The 13,020-nt window shown below is 58.9% G+C and overlaps 1 protein-coding gene across 2 annotated transcripts in view; it reads left to right on the top strand.

Moving 5' to 3' along the window:
- The window catches only part of DHRS3 (dehydrogenase/reductase 3), a 38,755-nt gene extending 33,152 nt beyond the window's left edge, over positions 1-5,603 (top strand). For both annotated transcript variants that reach the window (XM_026519807.4, XM_044391499.3), the window contains exons 5-6: positions 3,037-3,162; positions 5,086-5,603. In XM_026519807.4, coding sequence (XP_026375592.1) covers positions 3,037-3,162; positions 5,086-5,170 — 211 coding nt within the window. In that variant the 3' untranslated portion in view covers positions 5,171-5,603. The remainder of the gene's footprint in view (positions 1-3,036; positions 3,163-5,085) is intronic.
- Positions 5,604-13,020: the final 7,417 nt, after the last annotated feature.

Genomic DNA, 13,020 nt, shown 5'->3' with positions numbered 1-13,020 from the left:
TTAGCATTGAGAGTGGTTTGGTGACACCACCGTGTCTCTACACTTGCAAAATCTTGAGCCAGTTTTGCCACCTCTCTGAGCTGTACTTTGCTAGTCTGAAAAAGTGTGGAAATCCTATTTCCCTCAGGGGCTCACGAGGAGGGGTAGAAGTAACCCTTGGAAGGTTCCGGTGCAAAGCCCGGCACACAGATGCTCAGGAACGGACCGCTGCTCTGCTGTCCTTAGATTCTGTATGTAGAGGAGGTTGGATTAATGACAGTTAATGTTCCATGTGCCCCTCCCCCCGCATCACGTCTTGGTTTGGCTTCTTTTCATCTGGGCATACAGGAGGTGCTCCATAAATGCATATTGGATAGAAGAGCAGCAGGGACTATCCGGGGTTTCAGCTGGGCTCCGGAACACAGAAGTAGGCAGGGTATCAGCAGACCTCTAGCAGGGTGCCTGTCTCACAGCATTCTCCTGTCCCACACAAAGGAAATGCAAGGTTCCCCCAAGCCATCATTCTACAGTGGTTCAGGGTGTGGGCCCGCATAGCCTCGGGCCAAATCCCAGCTCTGTGTGACCTTGGACAAGTCACTCAGCTTTCCTGTGCCTTGGTTTCATCTCTAAGAAGGGATAGGTAATGGACCCCCTGCTTCACAGGTTAGATGGGCTCCGGGGTGCGAATCCACCAGCCTGCCTGGCACGTAGTAAGCGCCAGGTGAAGGTTAGTCACCTGCGGATGTGCGGCCGAGCCCCGAAGGGTCTGGGGGAAGAGTCATAAAAGGATGATTGGTGTTCAACCAGCTCCCATTTCTTAAAAGAAAAGACAAAAGAAGAAGAAGAAGAAGAAAAGCACTGGCTCTCTCCCCAACCATGAAAAAACTGATAGGCTTTCTGGCAAGAGCGAGCCGGTAGAGGTGGGAGCTATTGTTTGCAGATTGCGCTTTACTGGTCCTGTGCTATGTTCCAGCCGCAACAGCTACTTTACAAACGCGGCTGCATTTGGCCCTCAGCAGCCCTGTGAGAGCGCTCTTGTCCCCATTTCACAGACGTGGGAACTGAGGCTCAGAGGAGGGAAGTTACTTGCCCGGGGCCACACAGATGGAAACTGGCTGGGCATGCTTCTTCCCCAAGTCTGGGCTACGTCCGTGGGAATAATAGCTCTGCCCGTTCCCTGTGTACCCATCCCACCCACCAGGAAGGAAAGGAGAAAGACCCTCCAGTGGGCGGACGTGCTGGCATCCTCTGTCAGGTTCTCCTGCAGGGCTCTTACTAGGAAGGGCCCCCCTGAACCCACGGAGCTTGGCCTATCCCTCCTGTCTGCCCTTCCCCCAACTAGCGAGCAGGACCGGCCCAGGTCGGGGCTGGAAAACCAGACTGTCCACTGCGTCTGTAGGGTTCCGGCCTCCATGAGCGGCCTCAGCACTTTCACCCCTGCAGGGCCCCCATGGCTGCCCTTCTAGATCGCAGGGCTGTGAGCATCTTGGCTGCATGTTGGGATGGCAAAGGAAGCCTCTCGTGGGGAATGGCGGCGGGGGGTGGGGGGAGCAGCCATGGGTTCTCAGACCAACCCAGCCCGTGCTCGGGTCCCAAGAGTTGCCTTTGCTCAAGGTATCATCAGCTCCGGGTGACTCACCTAAGCCCTAAGTGCTGCTGGGGCCTGAACAGCTCACAAGCCTTTTGTGGGATCGCGGTCAGCCCTGTGCCTCCAGGCCCATGAGGGCGAGGACAGAGCTTTAGCCTGAGGCCCATGCTGGCCTGGCTTCAGTCCTCAGAGCCTCCCCCTAATCCCCCCAAAGCCTCAGCTTCCTTCTTTATAAATTGGAGCAAATGGCTCCTGTTGTATTTCGCAGGGGCCTGGCACTTAGGGAGTGTCATCGCAGTGCGGGTATCGGGCCAGAGGCCTCTGAGCAGGCGTGAGAAAGCTCCCTGGCGTTTACGTGTTCAGTCGTTCATTTACCAGCCCCCAGGAAAGCGCCCCGTAAATGTTTGGATGGCTCAGTCAGTGAATCAATGAATCAGCGAGGAAAGCGGTGAGCTGGGCAGAGAGGGGCATTCCTGCAGCCCCTGCCTCCAGAGAGGATGAGCAAGACACATTTGGGGAACATGGGGCGCCTGGGTGGCGCAGTCGTTAAGCGTCTGCCTTCAGCTCAGGGCGTGATCCCGGCGTTCTGGGATCGAGTCCCACATCAGGCTCCTCCGCTATGAGCCTGCCTGTTCCTCTCCCACTCCCCCTGCTTGTGTTCCCTCTCTCACTGGCTGTCTCTCTGTCAAATAAATAAATAAAATCTTTAAAAAAAAAAAAAGACACATTTGGGGAACAGCAGATTGTTCAGGAGCATTGATTGAGCACCCACTGTGTGCCAGACTCTGCACAGAGGGGATAAAACAGAGCAAGACCGACCGGACCTCGGCCCTTGTGGAACTCGCAGTCTGATGGGGGAGACCAGCCGTGAACAAGGAGACAAGCAGATAGGCAAGGCCATTCCAGAGGTGGCAAATGCAGTCAAGGGAATTAGCGGGGGGAGGAGATCAGAGGCCACCCCAGGGGGACGAGCCGAGAACCCTCTCTGATGGGAGAGCTGGTAAAAGACCCTGAGCTGGCAAAGAGCTTGAGTGGCAAGAACAGAAAGGTTGGCCAGGATTGCAGGAGCAGAGTGACAAGGGAGAAGGGTCAGGCAGTGGGTGAGCAGGGCCCACACTGAGCAGGGCTGCGGAGGGCACCGGGAGCCCTGGGAGGGTCTGGGCCGGGCAGCCACAGGATCAGAGTGACATTTTAAAGGATCCCTGGGAAGCATTTTGGAGAAGGGGTCCCCGGGGGTGGGCTATAATATCTCCAGTCTCAAAGGGAGGCTCAGTGGGAAGAAAAAGAAGGGGGGAACTCCCAGCATTTCTGGGGCAGCAGGTGGGGGGCTGGCAGAGCCTTCCAAAGAGGCCTCAAGGCTCCCAAACAGCAGATGCCAGAGGGATGGGCCAGATCCGTTAGCCACGGAGGCGGTCAGCAGGAGCGCTGGCTTCTCTAGAAAAAACCCCTGTCGTTTCTTCCTGCGTCAGGTTCCCCAACCTCTTCCCGCCGCTGAAGCCAGAGACGGTGGCCCGGAGGACGGTGGAAGCTGTGCAGCTCAACCAGGCCCTCCTCCTCCTCCCATGGACCATGCATGCCCTAGTTATCTTGAAAAGGTAAGGGCAGGGGGTGGGGGAGCTCTGGGGCGGGCTCATGCGGGCCATTTCCCCTTCTGCTGGGGAACCCTGGTGGGGAGGAGGCGGCAGGCAGGAGAAAGGACGCGTGTGATCGATTAGTTATGTCTGCCATGGGCAGAAAGTGAGCAGAGGCGGCCTGTGTGCCCGGGATTTCCCACACTTAGGCTGGATCCGCAGGTCTGACCCTTGTGGGTCTCAGGACTCCTTTACAATCTTAAATATTAGAGAAACCCAAAGCCCCCTTTTCTCTTATGTGAGTTGTATCTATTACTAGACACCGTATTGAGAAATTAGAATGGAAAAAGTTTACCCTTATTAACATAAATATGGTATTTTTATAAAAAGTGTATTTTCCACCAAAAAAAAAGTGGTAGGAAGAATGGCATTGTTTTGCATTTTTGCAAAAGTCTTTATTGCCTGACTTAATTGGAGACAACTGGACGCTTAGATCTGCTTCTGATCTTAGTTGGTTATAATGTCACATGTCACGTCGCCTCCAGAAAACTCAGCTGCACGTGGGAGAGAGGCATGCAGAGGCGAATACGTCTTAATGTTATTATGAAAACAGTGTGACCTCTGAAGAGGTTGCAGGTATCCCCCAAGGGTTCCTGGGCCACACTTTGAAAACCACTGTTCCAGAGACTAGTTCTTGGCTCTGAGGTTCGGGAAGTTCGATCTAATGGGGGAAAACAGAGATCTCAGTGTTTGGGATTCCCAGAAACGCTCCAGGGCTGGTCAGGTGGGATGTACCAGGACAAGTGGCCTCAGGAGGTAGGCTTTAAGGAGGAGATCATCCGCCTTCGGAATCAGCCCAGCATCACATTTCCTAGAACTCTCTAGACTCTGAGCAGCACAGCCCGCCCCTCCCAGGCCTGCCCTGAAGGGGCCATTCCAGGTGCCCACCTAAACGGGTGCTTCAGGGAGAGCTTGGACCCTGGAGCCCCAGTGACCATGGACTCCTGGCTCCTCTGGGCCGCGTCTCCTGCCCCCAGCCCTCAGCTGACTGGACCACTCTGACCTGAAGGGCCTTTTCAGGAAGGGAAGGACCCAGGTGCCTTCAGCAGACATCAAGGCCCAGGAGCCGGCTCCCCTCTGGCTGTGTGTCTACAGCCGAGGAGACGCTCCAGCTGTGGGCACGGGGACCTCCTCACGGAGGGGGCACAGCCCTCAGTCCACCCGCAAAGCTCTTTCAGAGACACCGAGTAGGGGGCAGGGCGGGGGGCGCCTGGGGGCATTTGGGCCCCATCTTTGTGTCCCTTAGTCCATCCTGATTGTTGCTCTGAGATGCTCCTTGCTGCCTCTGTGAGCCCCTAGGAGAGCAGAGACTGCCACCCTCCACCACAGGGAGCTTCTCAGAAGCCTTTCTGAACATTCTAGAAAAAAGCTGGTTGGTCTAGACCATGTCAGTGTTTTCCACAGTAAGCCCCTAGCTTACATTCCCTCTTCTACCACCACTACTTTTCCACAGGAAGCAGAGGCCACCCCCTTCCCCAGCCCCTGCACAGCACAGGGGCTGTGGGGGAGCCCGAGGAGAGGCCTGGGGGTGAGTCTGGGGAGTTTCCCTGGAGGAGGCGACGGTGGTTCCTAACTCCTCCATCCCACACAGCAAATACTGTTGAACAAGTGGCACGTGGAGTTCATTGATCTCTCAGGCACCTGTGGGCCCCCAGATGCTAAGAACGTGAATTTAGAAGTTTGTTTCTCCTACCCACCTTCACCTTGGAAACATCGCTTATCCACTTACTTGAAAGCCCTTCCTCCATGGAGGGGTGGGTGCGGCTTGGAGACAGGGGTGGGGGCGGTGTACGGGAGCCATTGCTGTACCACGTGGTTCTCTGTGGCCGTTAGTGACCTGGCCACTGGTGCCCCCGCTGACCGTCTGCCTTCCTCCCACTCCCCCAGCATACTCCCACAGGCTGCACTGGAGGAGATCTACAAATTCTCAGGGACCTACACCTGCATGAACACTTTCAAAGGGCGGACATAAAGGCTGGATGCAGAGACACGCTCGCAAGCCACGGAACCTGAGGGGGCCATGGTACTGGGCACACACCCACGCGCCTGTCCCTTGGCACACTTCTGCTGGGTGAGCAGGACTGCTCCTGGCCCCAGGAAGAACCTGGGTGCCCTCCCCCAGGCCAGCCCCAGGACCTTTGCACAGGACTGATGGGCGTAACTATGACCCCCATGGGGAGGTGAGAAACCAGCCAGCAGCCACCTTGACACTTTCATACATTTCTAATTCTGTAGAGTTTATTGTTAAATTGCTTCTCGAGTCTAACCAGCCTTAGCAGTGTGCATAGACTGTTTCCAGGAGGGTCTGTACCCCGATGCTCTTTTCTTTCCAAAATCCACCCATCCTCAGCTTGTGCAAACTGGTTGAATGGCAGGAATGAAAAATAAAGAGATGGTTTTTGCGAGTTCCTTTGTTGAAATCCCCGACCCCTTGTCCTTGGCAGTGGGGAGGGGACTGATCCCCACCATAAAACCCCATCCTTTAAGAGATGGTTGGTCCGCTCGGGGTCCCCAGCTGCCAGGAGTGGAGCAGGCAAGAAGAGGGCAGAGACGGCGCAAGAAGTTGGGGCCCACACCTGGGGTACATGGTTCCTTGCCACCTCAGCCATGGGTTGGGGCGCACTTGGCCTCACCATCCACGACCTTAAATAACTAGTCTGCAGAGAGCCAGCCTCTGCCCTGCCACAGCCCCACCAGCTGCCGCGTGACCAACTCAGGAGAGCAGAACCAGTCCTTAGTGAGCACCCACTGAACGGCGGGTCCATCTACTGAGCACGACTGGGTACTGAGAGGCAATGTCACTGAGGAGCCAAAACTCCGAGGACCACCAGAGGTCCCCTGCTAAGAGGCTGCTCGGGGCCCCTGAGCCAGATTTGATGGCAGGGGCTAGATGTGAACTAAAAAGCAAGGGGGAGGGGCGCCTGGGTGGCACAGCGGTTAAGCGTCTGCCTTCGGCTCGGGGCGTGATCCCGGCGTTCTGGGATCGAGTCCCACATCAGGCTCCTCCGCTATGAGCCTGCTTCTTCCTCTCCCACTCCCCCTGCTTGTGTTCCCTCTCTCGCTGGCTGTCTCTATCTCTGTCAAATAAATAAATAAAATCTTAAAAAAAAAAAAAAAAGCAAGGGGGAGGTCTGGAAAGGCACCATGGACCCAGGCTGAGTCACCAGGGAGGATTACGGCCAAGGAGATGTGGGGAGAGGTGCCCCATGGTTCCTCTGGTGTCTATTCTCCCGGCCGCAGCAAGCTTCGTGAACCCGACCTCAGGCAGGGGGACAGGTGGATGGGGGCCTCCGTCCACGTGACTCTTGCAGGTGGGGGGAGAGGGACGGGCAGCGGCTCCCCAGGGATGCAGGAGGAGGTCACCGACCTCAAGTTCAAGGTAGGAGCTTCCCCGGGCTCTGCATAGGGCGGCACTTACAATCCACGTTAGCAGAAGTTTCATCTCAAGGCTCCACGATCGTCAGTCAGGACTGTGTGCAGAAATGCCAAGTCACGGTTACATCCCCCGTTCGTGGAGCACCTGCCAAGCGGCCACCGAGTCGAGGGCATCACGTGTTACCTGTGAATTACCCACGGCACCGACAGCCACAAGGTATGTCAGCCAGGGTGTGACCCCAAGTCTCCGTGACTTCTGACAATGGAGGCTTGTCTTAGAATTGCCACCCGTCCGCCAAGGGTGGCGGTAGCTCTGCTCTGTGCTCTCTTCGCGCTGGGAGCCCGGCTGAACGAGGAACCCCCATCTGGGCTGATGTGTTGCCGCAGAGGCAGACGCACGCGGCCACCCAGCCCGCGCTCTGACGTTGTCTGCCCGGAAACAGTGCACGTCACTTCGGCTCACATTTCACTGGCCAGAGCAGGTCATGTGGTTAAGCCTGCCGTGGCTGCCGCTGGACACACACTCACCGTGGAAGCGTGGTCAATCGTTCTGAACTACAAGGCCATTGGCCACGCCGCGGATATCGTCCACGAGAACGTGACAAAAAATCGAGAAGTCGGCCGAGGATGGAGGGAAGCAGACAGATGCTGCGCTGGGATGTGCGGGCCTCTGCGTGCACACACCGGGTCCTGAGCAGAGCCCCAGAGAAGCACTGACCTATTTGTGGGGGTGGTGTCAGAGCGATGGTTCTGTAGGTGAGCAAATAGGCTCAGAGCAAGGAAATCGCATGCCCAGGTTCGGAGGGCTTAGAACAGCAGAGGCGGAATTCGAATCTGGCTCTCACTGGCCTGCAAAACCGTCACTGCAGCAAGTGACTTGTCACCTGCGTTTTGGTGCTTGAGGAAATGTGTCCCCAGGGGTGGTGGGGAGTGGGGTGGGGGTGGGGTGGGGGAGAAGCTGCTGAATCGTCCTCCCGGCACCCCGGCCAGCCCGGTGAGGTCGGGCCTGGAACGTCCAAGCCCACACGGATCAGTCACCCATTGTGGCGTGTCTGGACAACACGGGGGGCGGGGTACATGGGCTGGGCCTGCCCCTCTGCTGTCCCACAAGCCTGTCTCTGGCTCTCGCAGGAGGTAGGTTGCAGGTGGGGACCCATCTTCGTGGGCAGGGGTGGATGAGGAGGAAGTGAGATCCTGTCCGCTGAGCCCTGACTTTTGTGATCATCCTTGAGCGGCGGGAAGAGTTCTATGCCCCCAGCTGGCTCCGGGCCAACCGAGAGGATTTGACTCCTGAAGTTTCCATGAAATTCAGCATTTGGCCTGCAGGCCAGGAACACAGTAAGGATCCCAGGAGTCTGAGTGGCCTCTGGGAGTGACAAGGGCCAGCCAGCCCTCCCCAGGGCCCACTGAGAATGGGATTGCTTTGGCTGCAGTGGGACCTCACATCTTTCCAGAGCCCCAGGGGCTTCTCTGGAGAGCCAGGCAGGGCCTGGTCCTACCCCGTCCCCTCCCTCTCCGCTGGGACACTTTGAGTCTTTCTCTGGATCTCTTCCCAGAGAAACCAGGGAAAAAGCCTTGGGCAGATTCCCAGGAGGCCCTGGTCCCTCCCCAGGATGGTCTGGGTGCTTGCAAAGCCTTGAGAGTGAGGGAGGAGAGCTAATTCTGTCCCCGAGCTTAGCCAAGGGAAGGAGAGTGACAAACCCTGAACTCGGCTCCCTGAGCCCCTGAGGAGCAGCAGAGGGCACGCCCACCCTGCAGACAAGGCTTGGGCCCTGGGAAACGACCCAGTTGCCATGCCAGGGGCTCCTCCAGAGAGAACCAGATCGGAGGCGGGCACCAAGCCCAGGGAGGCGCCAGACCCGAGCCCATCCTGGCAGGGTTCCAGGGACCAGGCTATCTGGCCTGGCAAGTGGCCAAGGGCTGAATCCTATGGCCGCAGCCTCGCTCCCGGGGCCAGAACGCTTTAAGGAGTCTCTTCTTCTCGGGCCAAACTGATGGCCAGGAGGGACCAGGGTGTCGACAGGGCTCAGCCCTGCCCCGTGTTCCCCCACAAGTCCCTCTGATGGGACAGACAGCCCACGCCCCCCGGGGATGTCCCAGTTTGATGGGGGACAAAAAAAGGAGCCAGGTTCCGAACAGATGAGTCCTGCTGAGTGCTGAGCAGCGCACGGGGAAGAAACGATTCCAGGTGAGGGCTGGGGGTCAGGGGGGCTGCCGTGGGGGCTCCTCCTCCCACCACAGTGTCTCAGGACTTCTTCCTCGGACGGGCTTCTCGCATTTTCAGGAAGGGCCTTGTAAAGGCCGGGGTGGGAGGGGGTGATTCAAAAGAGCCCAGAGGTCTATGTCTGTGAAGAGAACGTCGATATACAGACACCCCTCACTTCAGGCAAAGCAAGGGGTGACAGCCGCGTCCCTCGGCAGAGCAGAAGGTTTGGAACCATTCCCTTTCCGTAGGGCTCTCATCCTGGGGTCCAATTCACCAACATTTGTTAACACGCTTCTCTTCGTAAGCTGTGGGCTGCGTGCTGTGGCGCGGAGCCTGGGCCTGCCGACGCCTCTCACGGCCCCCCTGAGGCCCTCCACTTCCAGGAACCCAGCAGACCCCCGAGCACCCAGCTTCTCCCAGCTCACCATGGCCCAGAGGCTCCCCAAGAGGTAGGAGGCCCCAGAGGGCTCCAGACTCTGGAGTTTCACTGGCTCTTGGCTCCTGTGTGTGAGGTCACCCCTCCTCTCCTGTAGAAAGGACGAGATGTTCCTGCCCTCCTGCCTCCTGGGCAGGGATGAGTGTCCAGTGCAAAGGCTCTGGAAACTCAAGGGCATGACGTGATGCTGGCGCTCCCACAGCTCCCAGCCAGGGCTCAAGCACCCTCAGGGTACTGGCCAGACCTGTGACGGCAGCGTCCTTTGGGGCCTGGCTGTAGTTCCCTCGAGGCTGGGATGAAATGAAGCTGGAGCTCGGGTAGTGAGGCTGGAGGAGGCCCTTGGGGAGGGCAGAGCAAAGAGACCCGACGGGGAGGTGTTTCATGGGGGGCGGGGGGCTGCTGTCTTCCAGCACTCGCTGGGGGCCGGGGGGGCAGGGAGGGCGGAGGGACAGGACCTTTCTCTGGCCCCTCCCACCACGGTTGGCTCAGGGCAGGTCCTTTGCGTCCAAGTCTCTCTGTGGCTCCGGAAGAAAATAAGCATAGAAGTCCCCCAGGCAGGCATCACCGGGAGGGGCGTGATGGCCACAGCCCTGCTGGGGAGCTGCTCTCGGCACGTGGGTCCCCTCAGGTGGACAGCAGGCCTCGGAATCAGGGCCACCGCCCCAAACTAGCTGACTGGGGAAGCCCGGGCAGGGCAGCCTGGCCAGCCAGCGCACAGCTGTGTGACCCGGGGGGTCACCGACTTCCCTGGATGGAAGCAGCTGGGAGGGCCCCAAAGCCTAGACGCCAGGTCGCTAAGGTCACCTGGTTGTCCTGCATAGCCCCCTCTCCAGCGCGCACCAGCCCGCCCCAGACGGGGCCTCAGGGAGGCGTGCACCTGACCCCGGAGGCCTGGGCTGCCCCACCCCAGCCTCTCCCTTTCCTCCTTCGGCGCCTTTCTCACGGGACTGGAGGGGGCTCATGCCATGATTACTGCTCCGTGTGCGGCTGTATTGAGATAGAAGCCGCATGCCGCACAGGTCACACACTCCAAGCGTGCAATGCGGTGGCACTTGGTACATCGCGGGGTTGTGCAACCCCCAGCACAGACATCTTCGGGAACACGCACACAGGATGCTCTCTTGTGCCTGGCTTCTTTCCCTTAGCAAACGTGTTCAGGGCTCACCCTGCCCGTGGCCCAGGGTCACTGGGCCTTTGCACGGCCGAATAATCGTCCAGCGTGTGTGTCCACCACGGTCTGTTCAAGTCCGTGCTCTGGAAGGATACTCTGGGCCGTTACTGTCTCCTTGCTCCCTGGGCCCGTCTGGCCCCCTCCCCCTGGGGAGCGGACGCCCCGTGTGCAGCAGGGCAGGACCACGTTCACTGGGCACCCGGAGGAGCACACGGAGCTGATGCGGCCCCATCGGGCGGAGCCTTTGTCAGAGGCAGCAGCCACCACGGCGTGCCCCCCCCTTCATGGCACACCCTGTCCCCCCACCCACCTCCCCTCATACTCCAGATGGGCCCCTGAATCATAAAACCAACATTTACCATTTAATGTGCAGGGCACTCTGCCAGTGTCTCACCAAGGCGCTACGGACGTTTAGGCGGGGACAGCTCCATGGGGACCGTCCTGGACACTGTAGGATGGCTGGCAGCATCCCTGGTCTCTACTCACTAGATGCCCAAGTGCCTCACCCTCCTGGTTGTGACAACCAAGCCATTAACCCACGTGTCCCCCAAGGGGCTCACTGGCCCCTGGCTGAGAACGCACACGGCCCCCTTTCTCGTCCAACACGAGCTGGAACAACGGACCTGGCACCCGGGGCACCCGCTGGCAGAGAGGCGGAGGCCCGGGGAGGCTCGGAGGCCTGGCCAAGGAGAGGCCAGCTCCAGAGCCCACCCCCGGGTGCACCCCTAAACCCCCGGGCGGGAGCCGGGACCCCAGGAGGCTTCGGGTCCCTCCAGCCTCCCCCGCAGCAGCACACTTGAGTCTCTCTGTCTTTGGACTCGGTTTGAAAACTCCCTCACGCCGCCCTCCTGGCGAGTTCCGCCAACACTGCGGAATTTTCCGGGCTTCTCCCCTCCCTCCCCCCGCCCCCAAATCCTTATCATTCCTTTCATTTTTCAATGTTCACAAGACAAAGGAAATAAGCACTTGGAGGAAGACACAAGCTGTGTTTGTTCCTTAGCTGCTGGCTGCGATGTAACCGGATCCTGCTTGGGGAGGTCACGCTGGGGACCCTGCACAGAGCCCCGCCTGGGGCGAGCTGTGGGTAGCCCTGGCGTGCTGACAGAGGGAGGCAAAAGGCCCCCACAGGCCACGATGGACACCCCGTGGCAGTGCGCTTCTTATGGGGGGGTGCGGGGGATTCTGGCCTGGCCCCCATCTTCTCAGGGTCCCTGCTGGCTGAGGGCCGGCTGACGGCCTGGGGAGCTGACCTAGCCGGGAGCCGGGGTGCACACAGACAGCGGAAGGGGCTGGACTCCGGAGCCAGCCAAATCTGCGTCCTGGCTCTGTGTGGCAGGTCCCTTAACCTCCCAGAGCCTGTCTCCTCATCTGTGCCTTCCTTGCTCTGGCCACCACCGGAGAGAATCCCCGCCACCCACTTCTCCATCACTTATTTGAGACAAAGGCTGAGGGAGGATCTGGTTGGGGGAGCCACCACCACACACCTCAACGGCCAGGAGCAGGGAAAGCACATATGGAACCTGACCGCCTCTGGCTTTCAGTCACAAGTTCCCTGGGGGCCACCCTGAGCTTCAGACAAGAACAGGTACCCTGCCCAGCAGACGGCCCTGCATGAGACACGGGCAGGCCCCTGAGTGACTACCGGTCCCACCCACAATGATTCTTGCTGAGGCAAAAGGGGGGGGTTTATCGGTTCACATCATTCGAAAGCCCAATGGTAAGTGATTTCAGGTATGGCTGGATCCAGGAGTTTTAGTAATGTTTCCAGGACCTGGTTCAGACCCCAGTTTCTTTCTCTGCCCTTCAGTTCACGTCCTGTGGGCTGGCTTCCCTCTCAGACATCTGGTTCCAGTGAGGGCAAGGTGTCTGCTCAGCCCCAGCTTCACATCGCCCCAGTTCAAGGGCAGCAGAAAAAAGACAGACCGGAGTTTCCTAGTCAATCAGAGTTAGTTCTGATTGGTTGTGATTAGCTTGATTTAGTCACCTGTCCATTGTGATCCAATCACACGAGCCAGAGGAATGCAATGCTCTGGTTGGCCAGACCCGAGTCATGCTGTCTGTCCTTGCAGCCTGGAAGGGAATCAAGCCGATTGAACCGAGTGGCCTGAGAGTTGCAATGGGGTGGGTTCCCAGAAGTCCAGTGGGGTGCCCTGGACAGAAGAAAGGTGAAAGGATGCTGGGTAGCCAGAGCAGCGATCTGCAGAATGACCACTGGCGGACTCCCCGACTTGTCCCTGGGCCGTGCCTGACCGGCCGTCCTGCATTCCCAGAGGGGGCCTTTGGCCTCTCCTGACTGACAGTTGGCCTGTGTGGTGACAGGCAGTTGGCGGCCCCCTGCTGCCCCCTGGCCTCTCCTGACTGGCAGTCAGCAGGCACCCCGGTGGGCAGTTGGCCCTGGCATGCTTGGCAGCTGACCAGTCCTATCTGGCAGTCCTTCTTGGGGCTGCCCTGAGGGGGACAGGGAAATCTCCTGGGCTCGCCACTATGCCCCTCCATCTGCCCCTCCTTGCACCGCCACTCCCTAGCAGCCCCTGAGAGCGCATGGCGTCTGGGAGGCCGGAGCTAGCTATAAAAGCCTTTTGTCCCCATGTGGTAGAAGGAGCTCCCGTCCAGTGGGAGCAAGAGGACTTTGGG

The sequence above is a fragment of the Ursus arctos genome, unplaced genomic scaffold, assembly GCF_023065955.2.
Source record: "Ursus arctos isolate Adak ecotype North America unplaced genomic scaffold, UrsArc2.0 scaffold_32, whole genome shotgun sequence".
In the NCBI taxonomy this organism is placed as follows: Eukaryota; Metazoa; Chordata; class Mammalia; order Carnivora; family Ursidae; genus Ursus; species Ursus arctos.
This window is presented reverse-complemented; position numbering and strand designations above follow the sequence as displayed.